Here is a 15,439-nt window from a genome sequence, read left to right as displayed (position 1 = left end):
GGGGTGGGGGAGCCCTCATCATTCAGTTTAGGCTGCGGCCGACTGAGACACTGGGCAACAGTTCCCCTTATCTCCGTGTATAAGTGGTGATGAGGACAGCTGGTTTTATCTGCAGGCCTCTCCTTCCTTTGTCCTGGGGCTGAGGCTGAGTTTGCATTCAGAGCGTGATCTTTGCCCCAGATTCTGGAAATGCAGTTCCCGCGGAGCCTAAGGCCTCCCCTGTCCAGACCACGCTCGGTCTTACCAGGAATATTTCCGCCAGTGCTTGACTAGAGTACAGAGAAGGGCATGCTTTCAAGCACTCGAAGTACCTAACACAATTGAGAGACTTCCAGAAGTATGTGTGGGGGGGGGCAGGGAGGGAGTTAAATGACTTATTTCTTCTGTGCCCACCTAGCGCGCTTTAGGGTGCACCTGCTGTGTGTCCGGCAGCGGCAGGGCCCACGATTATACTGAAAGCCAATAAAATAATGGCTGTTGGCAGGGCAGAGCCTTTCACGTTTTCCTACGTTGTATGTGCAGTAGTCTCTTGTTCTCCAGGCGATCCAGCAGTACTGGGTCACTCAGGGAAGCCAGAAGCTTCTCTCTACATCACCCTCCCTACATCACTCACTTCCTCTTCATCAGATTGACTGCCAGCATGTTTCCCCCAAATATCAGAGCCGTAGGGAATATTGGGGATCACCTTGTCCCCAGTCTCATTGGAGAACTCAGTCTGGGTCCCTTTATTGTACCCCTGAATTCCTTCCCCCATTCTCTGCCTTCAGGAGGACTGCCTTACCCGTTTACAGGTGCGTATTCCTTCATCCTTCAGAAGCTTCTCCTCACCTAAATGAGATCTGAAGGTTGGCGTGGAGCAATGATTCTCCGCCAGAATCAGCCCCTAGGTGACATTTGCCAATGGCTGAAGACATTTTGGTTGTCCCAGCTGGGGAGATGCTACTGGTGGGACATCCTACAATGCACAGGACGTTCCCCACAGCAAAGAATGATCTGGCGGGAAATGCCAGCAGCAGCGTGGTTGAAAAATCATGGCACCAAGGTTGGGCAGTTTACAATGAGAAGCAAGACTCTTGTCTCAGTTCAGCCACTTGGAACCTATGTGACCTTGGCGAAATGTCAGCCAAATGCTCTGACCTAAATTTCTACATCTATAAATTGAGGGCAAAATGAGAGTTGACCTGCCAGCTTCAAGATTGCTGTGTAGGGACGAGCAGGGTGGATATGCCACAGGGTGTGAGTGCTCGGCATTACATCCCATCACCCTGTTCCTCAGGCCTCCGGGAAGACAGGATTCCAGCCTGGTTCAACCATGCCGAGCTTCAGATGTCAGGAGCGTTGTTGTAAAAGAATGTTTATTCCTCTCCCCTCTTCCCCAGATGGCTATAAACTTCTCTGATATGCTTGGCAGGTAAGATTTCAGAGATCCTGGGTGCTGGGACAGTTGATCCGCTGACTAAGCTGGTTCTCGTGAATGCCGTCTATTTCAACGGAAAGTGGAATGAGCAGTTTGACAGAAAGTACACAAGGGGGATGCCCTTCAAAATCAACCAGGTAGGGAAATATTTTTCGGGGGTACTGCTAACTTTCTTAAGAAAGTAATGTGCTGGGAAAGATTGTGAATGAATGGAAAAAATAATGTATTTCATACTATATTTCTCAATGAATTTCACACCCCTTCTATATCTTTTATTGGAGAGGGGAAGAGAGAAGCTAAAATCATTTTTATATTGATAGTTTTGTGTTTGCATCCTATGTCAAACTGATTCTTCTCTCTTTGGCCATATTATTTGGATTGAAAGAAAATTTCTTCTAACCCTTGGTATTATGTTTGTGTTGACACTCTGTGTTTACCCAGACACGTTCTTACAATGTCAGTGCCAACTATGCCTGTAGATTGCCTTATAACTCCTAGCTATATAGTTCTGAACACAAGAAAAAAAAGGGTTAGCAGATGTTCAGGCTAACTTTGTCTTTATTTTTGGATCTTTTTAAATAATTGTATATAAGGTGTGTGAGATGATGATTTGATATAATTCACATAGAGAAATAATTGCTTTGGTCGAGCCAGTTAGCATACACTTTCCTCACGTGGTTATCATGTTACTTTTGTGATGAGAGCACCTGAAATCTACTCTCTTAGCAAATTTCCAGTATTCACTACAGTATTCATAACTGTGGTCATCATGCTGGGTGTCAGACCTCTAGACTTAAAGCCTAACTTTAACAACACTTTTGTCCCTTCACTTTTGGGTATGATGATGGTTGGCATCAGTAGCAATTAGCTTGAAATTTGGCTTCCATCAACTTGATGATAGCATATCGCACACAGATTTATTTATTTATTTAAAAGATTTTATTTATTTGACACAGAGAGAGACACAGCAAGAGAGGGAACACAAGCAGGGGGAGTGGGAGAGGGAGAAGCAGGCCTCCCGCCGAGCAGGGAGCCCGATGTGGGGCTCGATCCCAGCACCCTGGGATCACAACCTGAGCCAAAGGCAGACACTTAACCACTGAGCCACCCAGGCGCCCCTCGCACACAGATTTAAAAGTCTAGAATACATTTGATGCAAGCTTTAGAAATGGTGGACATTACAAATCCTGTCAAGGTCCTCTCTCCAAGAAAACCAAAGCCATGAAGCCAGTTATATAATTGAGCAACTTTTCAGAATAAAAATATAAGTCTCTATGGTCTATCCATCTTTTCTAACCGCATCCTTCAGCCTCCAAACCTGAATATTAGTTAATTCTCCCCTTAACTTGGATAAATAATCTTTAATTATAAGGTCCCTGGGAGTGCTCTTCTCTAATGCATCTTCTCAGAAGTGAAAAACACAACTTCTTCCAAAAATAACGTAGGGTTTTATGTCTACGTTCGTCAGTTTTATTCTCTCCCACCTGGTAATAGTTGATCTGCTGGGACAAGAGCATGTGGTATTCAATAGTAATTATGTAGGGGCGCCTGGGTGGCTCAGTTGTTAAGCGTCTGCCTTCGGCTCAGGTCATGATCCCAGGGTCCTGGGATCGAGCCCTGCATCGGGCTCCCTGCTCCGCGGGAAGCCTGCTTCTCCCTCTCCCACTCCCCCTGCTTGTGTTCCCTCCTCGCTGTCTCTCTCTCTCTCCCTTTGTGTCATATAATAAAATCTTAAAAAAAAATACTAATATGTAATAATGAGGTTTGGCATCTATCAGCATAATGTGCAGAAATGGCAATTCTCTTCCATGGACCTAGAGGTTCTGCAGATGAGATTTATCTCCTTTTTCCTAAGCCCTGCTCATTTTTCAGTGATCTGCTTTTAATTCCGTATTTTTCATTAGGAGAAAAAGACCGTGCAGATGATGTTTAAGCTCGCTAAATTTAACCTGGGGTATGTGGATGAGGTGCACGCTCAGGTGCTGGAGCTGCCGTACGTGGGGCAGGAGCTGAGCATGGTCATCGTCCTTCCGGATGACAACGCTGATCTCGCCTTGGTAAGCCTTGGCCAGTGCGTCTGAGCGTCTGTGGAGACGGCCTGAGCGCATTTCTCTGTGTCCGTCTGTCAGGTAGCACATGAGGAATTTCCAGTTGAGGGTTGTTAGGAGTCCTGGGCGAACAGCATCTCCTGTCTGGAGTGACCTTGTGTTTGCTTTTCTGCTGAGCATGTATCCAGGAGTGGATTTGGTGGTGAGGACCCATTCTCAGGAAGCGAGGCGAGGCTTCCAAAATTATCAGAACACTCTGCTTTACTCTGAAAGAGGGGCTAGTCGAGTCCCAGGAATTATTGAACAAAAAAGTACTAGGCAAGGAGAGTACTTGCCATATTGAGAAACAGTAACATGCGTAGGAATCCGCTGGGTGGCTTGTTAAAAGGCAATTTTTGATTCAGGGGGCGATGGCCTGAGAGTTTGCATTTCTGATGAGATTCCAGGTGATGCAGATGCTGCTGGTCAGGGACCACACTTTGGGTAGCAGGTGTCTCAAGGACAGGTGAAGAATTTTTCTTGGACGGGAGGAGAGGGCCTTCTTCCCATGACAGAAAAGGAACAAAGTTCAGGGTGGGAGAAAGTAAATTTGTAAGGAGGTCAGGACGAGTAGTGGGCTTGTTATCCAGCTGTCTGGGGGTGGGGAACAACTCATTTCTGGCGTCTGGCTGAGTTCAGGCGACTGAGGGTTTAACAGTGGACTCTTGCCAGAGATAGAGTCCAGCTCCAGTACACCTGTGTGCAGGACGCTGAGGGTGGGGCTGCCCGGTGTCCCTGGTTTCTCCGTGGAACCGGAAAGCTATTGGCCTAAGTCAAAGGTGAGCTCTGTCATGGTTACTCAAGAAGAAGATGAGGAGAGTCTGGGAATTCGAGCTAATGTCCACACAGCCGTCGCTGGAGAGGAACATTCGCCTGGGCTCCAGGTGGTGAAGAAAAGAGGGAGAAGCAGTGGAAGCTTCTTCCCTTTTTTCACTGTGGACACACAGACCGAGTGATGGGTCTTGGAGGCTTTGAGGCGAACGCCAGGGCAGGCAGAAGATGAACAAGAATGCCAGAAGCCACAGTGTTGTCGAATTCTCCATTTCTGTGCTCCTCTCCCTGGAAGCCACGTCTTCCTTCCTGTTTGGAGGATCCCTGATTTTCCTGCTCTCGCCCATCAGAGTTCTGAGCCATGCTCTCTTTTTTGTCAAACAGTCTGTGATTCATAGTAATGTGCATCACATGGATACAATCACTTGGTTATGAGAACTTTCCAAACTAAAAAACATTTGAAATGAGTTTGGTACAGATAGTTTAAAAAAAAAAAAAGCATCTCCCCTCTCTAAGTGTTTTTTAGCTATTTTTCCTCTTATATCCATAAAACAGGGGAAAAGATGAGAATTTGAGGGAAAATGTTGGTGTGGTACAGGAAATCTCTGTAGATTTTCTTGGACAGTGTCACGGAGGGGAGAGGGGCTGAGTGGGCAGGGGAGCACCAGGCTGTTGTCCATTTTAAGATTCGACTCCTCCTTATTTCAGGTGGAAAAAGCCCTAACATACGAGAAGTTCAGAGCCTGGACAAATCCAGAAAAGATGACTAAGGATAAAGTTCAAGTTTTCCTTCCCCGATTGAAGCTGGAGGAGAGTTACGACTTGGAGTCTTTTCTCCGAAGTTTAGGTATGACTGATGCGTTTGAGGAAGCCAAGGCAGACTTTTCTGGAATGTCGGCGAAGAAGAACGTGCCCATGTCCAAGGTGGCGCACAAGTGCTTTGTAGAAGTGAACGAAGAGGGTACGGAGGCGGCGGGGGCCACAGCCGTGGTCAGGAACGCTCGGAGCAGCAGACCCGAACCAAGGTTTTGTGCAGACCACCCTTTCCTTTTCTTCATCACACACCACAACACCAAGAGCATTTTGTTCTGTGGCAGGTTCTGCTCCCCATAAGGAGGTGCACTTGCTGTAAACACTCCTTTTGCTTCTGCCCACCTGCCTTAATGCAGATTCCTGTGACCAAACTGGTGGGATGGTTTGAATGCCCAAATAAAGCGTGTGCTCCTGGGAAGTCTGTGTGAATGTCCTGACCGAATATTCCGCGGCCACTGAGAGACGCATCACACGTGCACAGTTTGGGGCTGAGAAGGCTGTGCTTGTTTGGGGGCTTCGGTCAGCTCCTCTTTCTCATCGACTCTGCTCTCACCTGCCTATCAGAGGACGGCCTGCTCCTCACCGTCTGTTCTCACTGTTTGTGGGCGTCTTGCGGAGCATGTCTGGGATTCACAAACCAGCCCTCCCTACGCGTTCCCATCCTGCAGTGACCTCAGGGCTCTGCCCACTTCCCCTACTGGGTTCCCGGGGAGAGGCTAGAGCCCAACCCCACTGCACACACAGCCAGAGGCGAACACCACGGGGTAAAGCCTGCAGCCACCCAGGCTCATAGCCGAGATGAAGTGTCTCTGCCCCGGCAGGATCACACAGACCGCCCTGCGGGTCCCACGTCTCACACAGGCCCCCAGGAAGACGACTCCTTCACATCCTCTTGCCATAAACCTTCAGGCCTGCGCTAGGAGGCCGAGCTCTGAATGTGCCACGTAGTCCCCTCCATTCCCTTTTCATCGGAAGCTGCCCCCGCCCCCCACCCCGGGACCTTCATGTGAAGCAGCTGTCAGGACAGCGTCCCTCTACTTAACCACATACGCCCACGTGTGGCTCCAGCATGTTGTGCTTACGCACAGCTCTCCCTGCAGTATTTTTTTGCCTCCCTGCAGTATTTTTTTGACTTAAAAAAGGATTTGTATTGTGGTAGCAACTTGGAAACTATTGAAAAGTACTAGAGAACACTGAAGTCACCCACAATTTTGCCACTATGAAATCACTATTTTTTTTTTAAAGATTTTATTTATATGACAGAGAGAGCACAAGCAGGGGGAGAAGCAGGCTCCCCACTGAGCAGGGAGCCCGATGCAGGACTCGATCCCAGGACCCCGAGATCATGACCTGAGCCTAAGGCAGATGCTTAACAACTGAGCCACCCAGGCGCCCCTGAAATCCCTATCAATGATGTATATCCTTCCCAATTCTATGTATGCAAATACAAACACATTTTAGCACAAGTTAATCATAGACTTCTGTAGCTATTTCTACCCTTACTTGCCATAAACTCTCCTCAAGATAGTTATCTATGTCATCAATTTGATGTGTCAAATTGTATGGCTCTCTATATTTTCTATTATTAGATCTACTTTTAGACAATTTAGGTAATTAAAATTACATACTATACTCTTATGAATGTACTAAATATTTGCTCACATCCTGCATATTTTAAAAGAAATACTCCTAATAATTGTACTGTCAAGACAAAAGTTGGGCACATTTTGAGACTTCTTCCAAATTGGTCTCCAGAAAGTTGTCCTGGTTTATAACCTCCCCCCACCAAAATACATGACTATTTACATTACTGCTAACTGCTGCTGGCCATTTTTTTTTTTTTAATGAGTGGTTATTCCTGACTCTGTTTTGGATTCACAGTTCACAGTTACTTGAACCATTCATATTCAAGTTCTTACTTAAAATTCATCAAGCTAGAATATGTTTTCTGTTAGGCCATATTCATTTCAGGGACCCTACTTTCCGAAGAAGGCTTGGCCAAAAGTGAATCCACAGGACTAGAAAGCCTGCATCTTTTAGTTTTAATCTCATATCCACCTCTTACTTAAAAAAAGTCTACACCTTTATTGAGGTATAATTTATACAGAATAAACTTTACATATTTAACATGTACAGTTTGGTAAGTTTTGACGCATGCATACCCATGGAACCAAACCAAGGAACCAGTGGGCAGGTACCAGGCCATGGGATGTCGGTCAGACAGCCCTCTGCAGTCTGTACACTGACCATGAGCTAAGGACACCTGTCAACCTTTACTCAGACCTCTTGGCTTCCCAAATAAAGGAGACTGGGGGTCAGGCTGAGATCTCTCTGTCCCCGGAGGGGACCAGAAGCAGTATGTCAAGGTCAGGGTTCAGTGATCTCAAAATCTCTGGGCCGGGGGTAGCTCAGGAGTTCTCTAGTGAAGTAGAAATGTTCTATACAGCTGAAACCTGGCCCAGATGGGGGTCTCAAAACTGCAAAGGTCCTAGGAGGGCCGCCTGCATCCCAGGCCATAACACCCGAGGAACTAATACGAAAGTGATTATGATAACAGGACCCACTTCATAGAGTTGTTGAGAGGACTTAATGGGCACGTAAAGAGGTTGGAACAATGCCTGGTGTAGTAGTACCCAGCATGTAATTGGTTAACTATCATTATTAGACAAGACTCAATTGCATTTTCATGCACTTAAAAAGCAATAGCTAGAAAACGTAGTTAATTTTGAATTAAAAAATATAATGTTCTCAGTAACAATAACTTGAGATAAGCAAGCCTGTTGTGTTGAAAATTAAGAAATGCTATTGAAAGTCATTAAACATGGTCAAAGGAAAGGGAGATATTTCATATCATGAATAGAGAGACCTGGAGTTGAAAAGTCATCAGTTTTCCCTTACCTGTCCTATAGATGTAACGTAATTCCAATCCAAATTCCAGCAATGTTTTCTGTGGAACTTGACAAGTATATTCATTTAAAAATTTATAGGAATAAGCAAAGGGCCAGAAATACCCAGCACACTTCTAAAGAAAAAGATCATGTTGCAGAGTTCTGCTCTACCAGATATTGAAGCTTATTATAAAGTTTTAATAATATAGTGTGGTGTTCTCACAGGGATAGACCAACAGATTAATGGTACCAAAGAGAGCCCAGAAGCGTACTCATTCATATATTAAAATGGGAAATGGGACAGAACTGGCATTAGAGGTCATTAGGGAAATGATAACCTAATACAGTATGCTGAGACAACTTCCTTATAGAAAAGGAAACAGAGTTAATTACTGAGAGATTAAATACCAAAATATGAAAACCAAATTTTATAAGTTTTACAAGAAAATATAGCAGAATATTTTGTGACTTTAGGGAAGGGAAAGATATCTTAATATATAAAAAGCAAAATAAGGCAAACAATTGACAAAATCAGGTACATTAAAATACATGTACTTTAAAATACATTTAAAATACACCATAAAAATTATAAAAATATAAGCTCAAGCCAGGAGATGAGGATTTAACATATTTAACCATTAAAAGATAAATATCCAAAACAAAGTATTTTCATCAAAGAGTCTGTAAGAAAATGGCAAGCCAATGGAAAAATGGGTAAAGACTTGAAGAGCTACTTCACAAAGAAGAAAACAGAAAAGGTCAATAAATATATGAAAAGATGCTCAACATCATTAATGAAAGAAAGCAAATTAAAGTAGAAATAAGAGCTCAGAGGGAAGTACAACCATGGATGAAGGGCGGAGCAATGTTGTTGGTTTTGGAAGATGGAGGAAAAGGGCCTGAGCCAAGGAATGTGAATGGAGAAGCTGAAGAAGGCAGGGAAATGGATTCTGCCCTAGAGTCTCCAGAGAGGAGCATGGCCCCGTGGGCACCCTGATTCTAGTCCACTGAGACCTGCCTTGGACTTCTGACCAGCAGAGCTCTGACATCATGAACTCATGCTTAGAGCTTATAATAATTTGTTACAGCATCGACAAGAAACTAATAAAGTAATTCAGCACAGATGCTTTTCTTCTGCAAATGATAGAAACACATTTCTGTCTAACTTAAGAAAAAAGCAATTTATTATCTCATCTCAAGCTTAAAAAAGTACCTGAGGAATAACTAGGACCGTAGACTCAAGTGTCTTAGGCTCACTCTCCATTTCCAGCTTTGTTGTTTCTCTGAGTGTTAGCTTCCTTCTCTTTCCCCACAGAACTTGAGGTGGATCTCCACCCCTCTACCCATCAACCATTGTCTTGGATTGACCCTTTTGTCATTTGGTTATCATAGAACAAACAACAAGGACAAAGGAGCTAGGACGTACTGACATCCTAGCTCCTTGCAAAACTGTACGGATGAATGAAAGGAACTTATAATATGAAGCTTGGAAGAGCGTCAGGTGTCTGTTTTCTATCAACCTGCTTTGGCCTTAATTGAGCAGTGATAAGTCTTAGTTCTTGGCTTCCTTCCATCAAAGACAAACACAACTAGAAAAAATTAATTTAAAATAACATCGATCTGGTTATTTAAAAGCATTTGGACCAACAAAATTATCACAAGCAAAGCTCACCTACTCTGTTGGTTTTCTCTTGTTGCCTTGACGGGTTACCCGTGACTCAGAGGCTTGAGCAACGTGATTTGTTGTCTCCCAATTCACAGTTCAGTAGGTCAGTAGACTTGGCTCTGCCCAGTCTTACAAGGTCAAAGTCAGAGCGCCAGCAGGGCTGCCTCCCTCCTTTGAGGCGGCTCTGAGGTAGACTCCATTTCAGGGACATTCAAGTTACTGGCAGCATTGAGCTCTACATGGTTGTAGGTACAAAGTTCCTGTTTCCTTCTTAGCGGTCACTGGGGTCTTTCTCCTTCTTCCATTTTCCAAGCCAGCGATAGAAGTCCAGTCCATCTTATGCTTTTGTAGGGTAGGAAAACTTGACCTCCACCCATCTTAGGTTTTCACTGAGACTCTTTAACAAAAAGACAGATTAGCAAGAGAAAAACAGCTCACTAATGCATGCATTTGTATATACTATGACCAGATATCCCACTCCTGCTTCGCTACTAGAGAAACGAAATGTTCAAAAGACATGTGAAATAATGCTCATAGCAATATTGTTTCTCATGGCAAGAAAAAACGTTGAAAAAACCCCCTAGGAAAAATGCTGAATTATTAAAATGAATAAATTATGTTGTATTCATACAATGGAATCAGGGTCATCACCTTGCTTAGCTCTGGGGCACTATTCACATTGTTAGCACCTTTCATATAGATTGTAATGTACTGGTGTCTTCCGGAGGTTGTACAAATTTGTATGGAATACCATATATTGGGAAAAATGAATTAATCACAGCTATCAGCATAAAATATAATGCAGAGCAAAAATAAAAGGTGTCAACTGCATTTGCACAAAGTTAAACAGTAAGCAAACTGATCATGATGCTGTTAAGATATATATACATCTACATGTATATATAAAGCTATAAAAAATACAGGAATTTTTAATGCAAAATACAGGATACTATTAAATTCAGGGCAGGGAAAGAATGTGATCAGTTAGGTCAACAGGAAGCTTCAAAGTTATTCATGATACTCAGTTTCTTAAGCCAAATAGTGGATATTAGATGTTTATTAAATTTACTATTAACCTTTAAATATATCCATTGGTATCTCTGTTGGGTTGTATGCATGATACATTTCACAGTAAAAAGAAATTTAACCAAAGAATGGAGAAATCATGGTATAATATAGTGTGATAAAAATGCAGTTAGCTAAGAAAATAGGACTAACTGTTAAGTTTAATAATCAAACTAAATGTAACTTCCCTATTAAAAGACAAAAATCTTTCAGATTGAACATAAAGAACAGTATTTTGCAAAATGTGGTTTTCAATAATCATATCTCAAATAAAGTGACGTAAAATGAGCAAAGATATATCAGGCAAATTTAAACAAAAGGACAGTAGGTGTCGAGCTATCAATCTCAGAAAAACTAGACTTTAAGGAAATGAATTGAAAGGAAGAAATGCTGTCATTTGATACAGAAAAGGAAACAATTCACAGTGAAGATAAATTTAAACTTCAACGTGCCTCTTTCAATACTGGACAAATGAACACAGAAAAACAAATAATAAAAACTAGACGAAAAAGCTCAATATTACACTGTACTTCACACGAAGAGCCAGTTTTGTACATCTTTACATTTCCGAAAGTAAGATGTGTCTGGATGTCATTGTCATTCTGTACCTGTTTTTAGTCGTAGTTTTTATTTTTTTCACGTCAAGTTATTGGTGCTATATGTGTTGCATATGGTTGCCATTAATTTTTGAAGATTATGTTACTACTTGGCACGAAAAAATTACTGTGAATGCCAAAAATTATTAAAGTGGAACTGTGATGTGAAATCTGATTTTAGAGAAGTGATTCCTTATGTTTGGTGGAATGAGTAAAAATCCCCTATTCTGTTGCAAAGCGGTGACCACGATTTATAAAACCTAAGGAAGGGCAAGTAGAAGAAGCTGTGCTATAGGATTACCCATCAGCTGCTGACATCGAAGCTTGCAGAGAGGGTGTCAGCAGCCCGGAAGAGAATCCTAAAGACACTAGCTAGTGCTCTGTCTGCTCACGGTTGGTGGGGTTTGGTAATGGCCACATACCAAAGTTTCTGATGGCGCAATAAACAACACCATGACAAAAAACCACGAACATCTATGCTTTTAAGCCCCATAACTATTTAAAGAGTCAAATTCTGAACAGGTTTCAAGGTTATTTTGTAATTTATTTTGGAAATATCTGATTTTATGTTTGAACAAGAAATAATAAAATACACATCTAAATACACCTAAAAGAACTCTCAACATTGTTGTAAAATAAAAATTCAAGTGAAATAAGTTACTGTATCCTAATGCGATTGGCACAGCCTTTATTTCCTTAGCAATACATGAAATAATAATGCATTTTAGAGCTGAGATCATTTTGGAATTGATGAATTGTGGTACAATTGATGTGATTATTTCTTCCTTTCCTATCTTCCTGTCTAGAGGACATCAACATCTAGTGTTGAACTCTCTGAATTGATCATGGACAGCTCAACTTTCTGTTTTCCATTCTTAAAACCAGAGAGATTTCCTGAATATTTTATCCTAGTCCCTCTATTGATTTTTTTTGGGTAATTATGTTTTAAATTTCACAAACGTTCTAGCCTTTTGATAACTTCTTTTTCATATGGGTCTGTGTGTGTGTGCGCGCATGCGAGTCTGCGTGATGAATTCTTGAATTAGCGAACAATACTAATTGGAATTTGTAATATTCTTGTCTAAATTGTTTCCTCCTGTTCTTTCTATATTAAACCAAGGATATTCTTCAAAGCTCGTTGTAAAGTTTGTCCATTCCTATCCAGCAATGTATAATTTTGATTATTGGCAACTCACTTCAGTCATCTCTACTGTTATATGTGTCTAGGTAAATCTATTTCCTCAGTAGCCCTCCCTTTAAAAAGTGTGCTTAGTTGAGAGGCCTCATGTTTGTGGAAAAGTGTCCCAACTTGCATCTGTCCCAGAGAACATACAGGCAGAGAAGCCTGGCCTGGCTGCCCCGTTTCCCACCGACTCCACTCTCCTGCCTCCTACCTTAACTCTCAAAGTTCAGAATCAGACGAGTTCTCTTGGACTCTAGGGTCCGTATTAAAATCTCCTCTCTCAGGCCAGATTTTCAACATTTCTTTACAAAGAAGTTCACACTATTCTGTATGCCCCAGAGAGCAGTTCTAGATTGCCCATCACTTCGTAGCAGGAAAGTGGGGGACAGCTGCAACCCCTGGAGCTCCGTCTTCCTCGGCCGCCTCTCCCTCAGTATCCGCTGACTCACATACCGAGCCTGTCTGGGCCAGTCTGTATGTGGCTCATGAGCACAATGCAGAGTGGATCAAAGACAGCGAGGCCCATTCGAGGTCCCAGCATCTGGTGACCTTGACCTTCAGCCCGGATCGGGGCCACCTCAATAACTGGGCAAAGATGGCTTTGCAGAGCGAAGACTCCAGAGATTGGCTCCACGGATGGAGAGGAAACATTGCCAACAGTTCAGAAGTTACTAACGAATTATATGACCTTGAGCAAGTTATTTAGAGTCCTCTGCGTTCAGTCTCCTCCTTTGTAACGGGAAAGGGTTTGCCCAGACGATCCCTAAGTACCTTCCACCTCTAATGTTGTCTAATAAGCGCGCAGCCCAAGACTACTCGGGGCCATGCGCTTTACTTTCTTCATTGAGATTTTTCATTACTTTGTAAGCTTTTGTTATTTCAAAGATGACTCTCGTTGTTAGAAATCTAAGTTGGCTCTAGTGTGCTTGTTATATCGACACATTTTTCATTTCACTTAAAGACCTTGATGACAGTTTTCTAGAGAGAGCATGGCAAAATAAAACCATGTTTTCTGTTCTAACATTTGTTTCATCTTCATCTTTTGTCAGCGGAAATATTGCTATTTGTCATTTCAACATTTTCCAGTGACACTTCTTTCCTCATTTGGGGCCTTTGAAGTTTCTCTCAACAGGATGAAGGCCTTTGCTGACAGTTCTCCAAGGCTGCTCCTAACAGAGAAAGGGGTTCCGGCAAGCCTGCTCCTGTGCTAATCAAGGTCTCTGGGCAGTCTCCCACTCTTTCTGATAAATAGAGACGCATTCAATTAGAGGACCAGGGCTTGGAGGAGAAAAACTGCCTGGGGCTTAGTCTCCTGTTGCTTTAGTGTTGCTGTTTGGAAGTAAGCTTATTTATATTCGACAGACCCTAAATGCATCTTCCCCAGGAGAGGCTTGGGGGTCCTGGGCCTGGAGGCAGAAGGGACAGCCGACCTGGTTATCGCTTCCTGACAAGCACAGCTGGTGAGCGAAGCAGGCCATTAGAGTCCTTCAGCATCAGGGCGCCTTACTGATCCAATGGGTCACAAAGTGTTCCAGAAGGTGCACAGAGAAAGCTTTCTAGCTGCTTCCACTTAGGTCATCTCCCCCCAGATGCTGAACTGGGGCAACTGTGTTTTCTGAGTAACAAGTTTGAAATCAGGTTTTTTTCCTGGTTTGAACTCAGGAGTGTTCTGGTTGAAATCAGGTTTGTTCGGTTTGAAATCAAGTTTGTTCTAGAACACCCAGAACCTCCGATACTTCTGCTTTCAAGGGGAGATTGAAGTAAGGATAATTTTCTTACCTTTCGGTAGAGAGCAGAGAGAAAGGGGTAAACAAATTTTGTTATTGGTAAGGGTGACAAGTGATTAAGAAGTGATTTATTAGAAAGTCACGGAGAGGTTGCCTGGGTGGCTCAGTCTGTTAAGCATCTGCCTTCGGCTCAGGTCATGATCCCAGGGTCCTGGGATCGAGTCCTGCATCGGGCTCCCTGCTTGGCGAGGAGTCTGCTTCTCCCTCTCCCTCTGCCCCTTCCCCTGCATGTGCTCTTCCTCGGTCTGTCTCTCTCAAATAAATAAATAACATTTTTATTAAAAAAAAGCAAGCAAGCAAGTCACAGAGATTCAGCATTTGAATAGGGAGGGATTTTAGGACTAATCTAAATGCTACCTCTGTTCTATGGAATCTAAGACCCAGAAAGTTTGTATGCCTTGCCCATCACACTGCCTTACACATTATAGCAGTCTATTAAACAGTTTTGGATTAAGTGTCCGGTAGCACAAATCCAGATCATGACAGTCCTCAATTATGGGGTGTGGAGGAAGCACAGGAAGTGTGAGAGCCCCGGAAGAGTCTCTGATGTTTACCACTCCTCCTTTCCCATGGCTCATTCTGAGCCTTGCTCTAGATCGTGAGACTTTCACCTTTAGAAGTAGTAACAGAGAGCTGTTTTTGCACCTCTTTGTCTGTTTATAGAACAGACACAACAGGAGAAACCTGACCAGCATCCCTGATTTCCACCTCTCCGGTCCCCCCACATTCAATCAATCCAACACCCTGCACTGCACTTGCCGTCCTCCCAGCCCTTCCTTAGTTCCTCTGCTCCAGGCTCATCCCCTCCTTCCCCAATGGAATCCTTAAACTGTTATTAGGGTCATATTTTTAAAAAAGTAAACACTTCCATACCATTCCACTTTTCAGGGCCTTCATGATAAAATCCAATCTTGTTCAAGTGACATGGCCTTTTATGATCTGTCCTCTCACGACTTCGTTATTCGCATTGCTTCCCATTCTCTCTCACGTGTACGTGAACCCCGTGATCTGATTTATATTCTGTGCTGCATCATATCCTCGCATCTGTGGATGTTGGCCAAACAGGGTGTTTCCTCTCTGCTTCTGGTCATCATATACTCGCCCACTGGAGCACTTTGCAACCTGGAGGGCCTGGCAGGGGGTCCCCAGGTAAAGGTGAGACCAGA

At 43.3% G+C, this 15,439-nt stretch overlaps 1 protein-coding gene across 1 annotated transcript in view; it reads left to right on the top strand.

Annotated features, from left to right (window-relative positions):
• The window catches only part of SERPINB10 (serpin family B member 10), a 31,508-nt gene extending 26,002 nt beyond the window's left edge, over positions 1 to 5,506 (top strand). Inside the window, exons 6-8 of the mRNA XM_081801058.1 lie at positions 1,412 to 1,554; positions 3,322 to 3,474; positions 4,984 to 5,506. Of these exons, the coding sequence (XP_081657184.1) occupies positions 1,412 to 1,554; positions 3,322 to 3,474; positions 4,984 to 5,388 (701 nt within the window). The 3' untranslated portion in view covers positions 5,389 to 5,506. The remainder of the gene's footprint in view (positions 1 to 1,411; positions 1,555 to 3,321; positions 3,475 to 4,983) is intronic.
• The last annotated feature ends 9,933 nt before the right edge of the window (positions 5,507 to 15,439 follow it).

Source organism: Leptonychotes weddellii, chromosome 13 (assembly GCF_054177405.1).
Source record: "Leptonychotes weddellii isolate Sample4059 chromosome 13, ASM5417740v2, whole genome shotgun sequence".
NCBI lineage: Eukaryota > Metazoa > Chordata > Mammalia > Carnivora > Phocidae > Leptonychotes > Leptonychotes weddellii.
The sequence above is the reverse complement of the archived record's forward strand: the minus strand, read 5'-3'. Positions and strand labels throughout refer to the sequence as shown.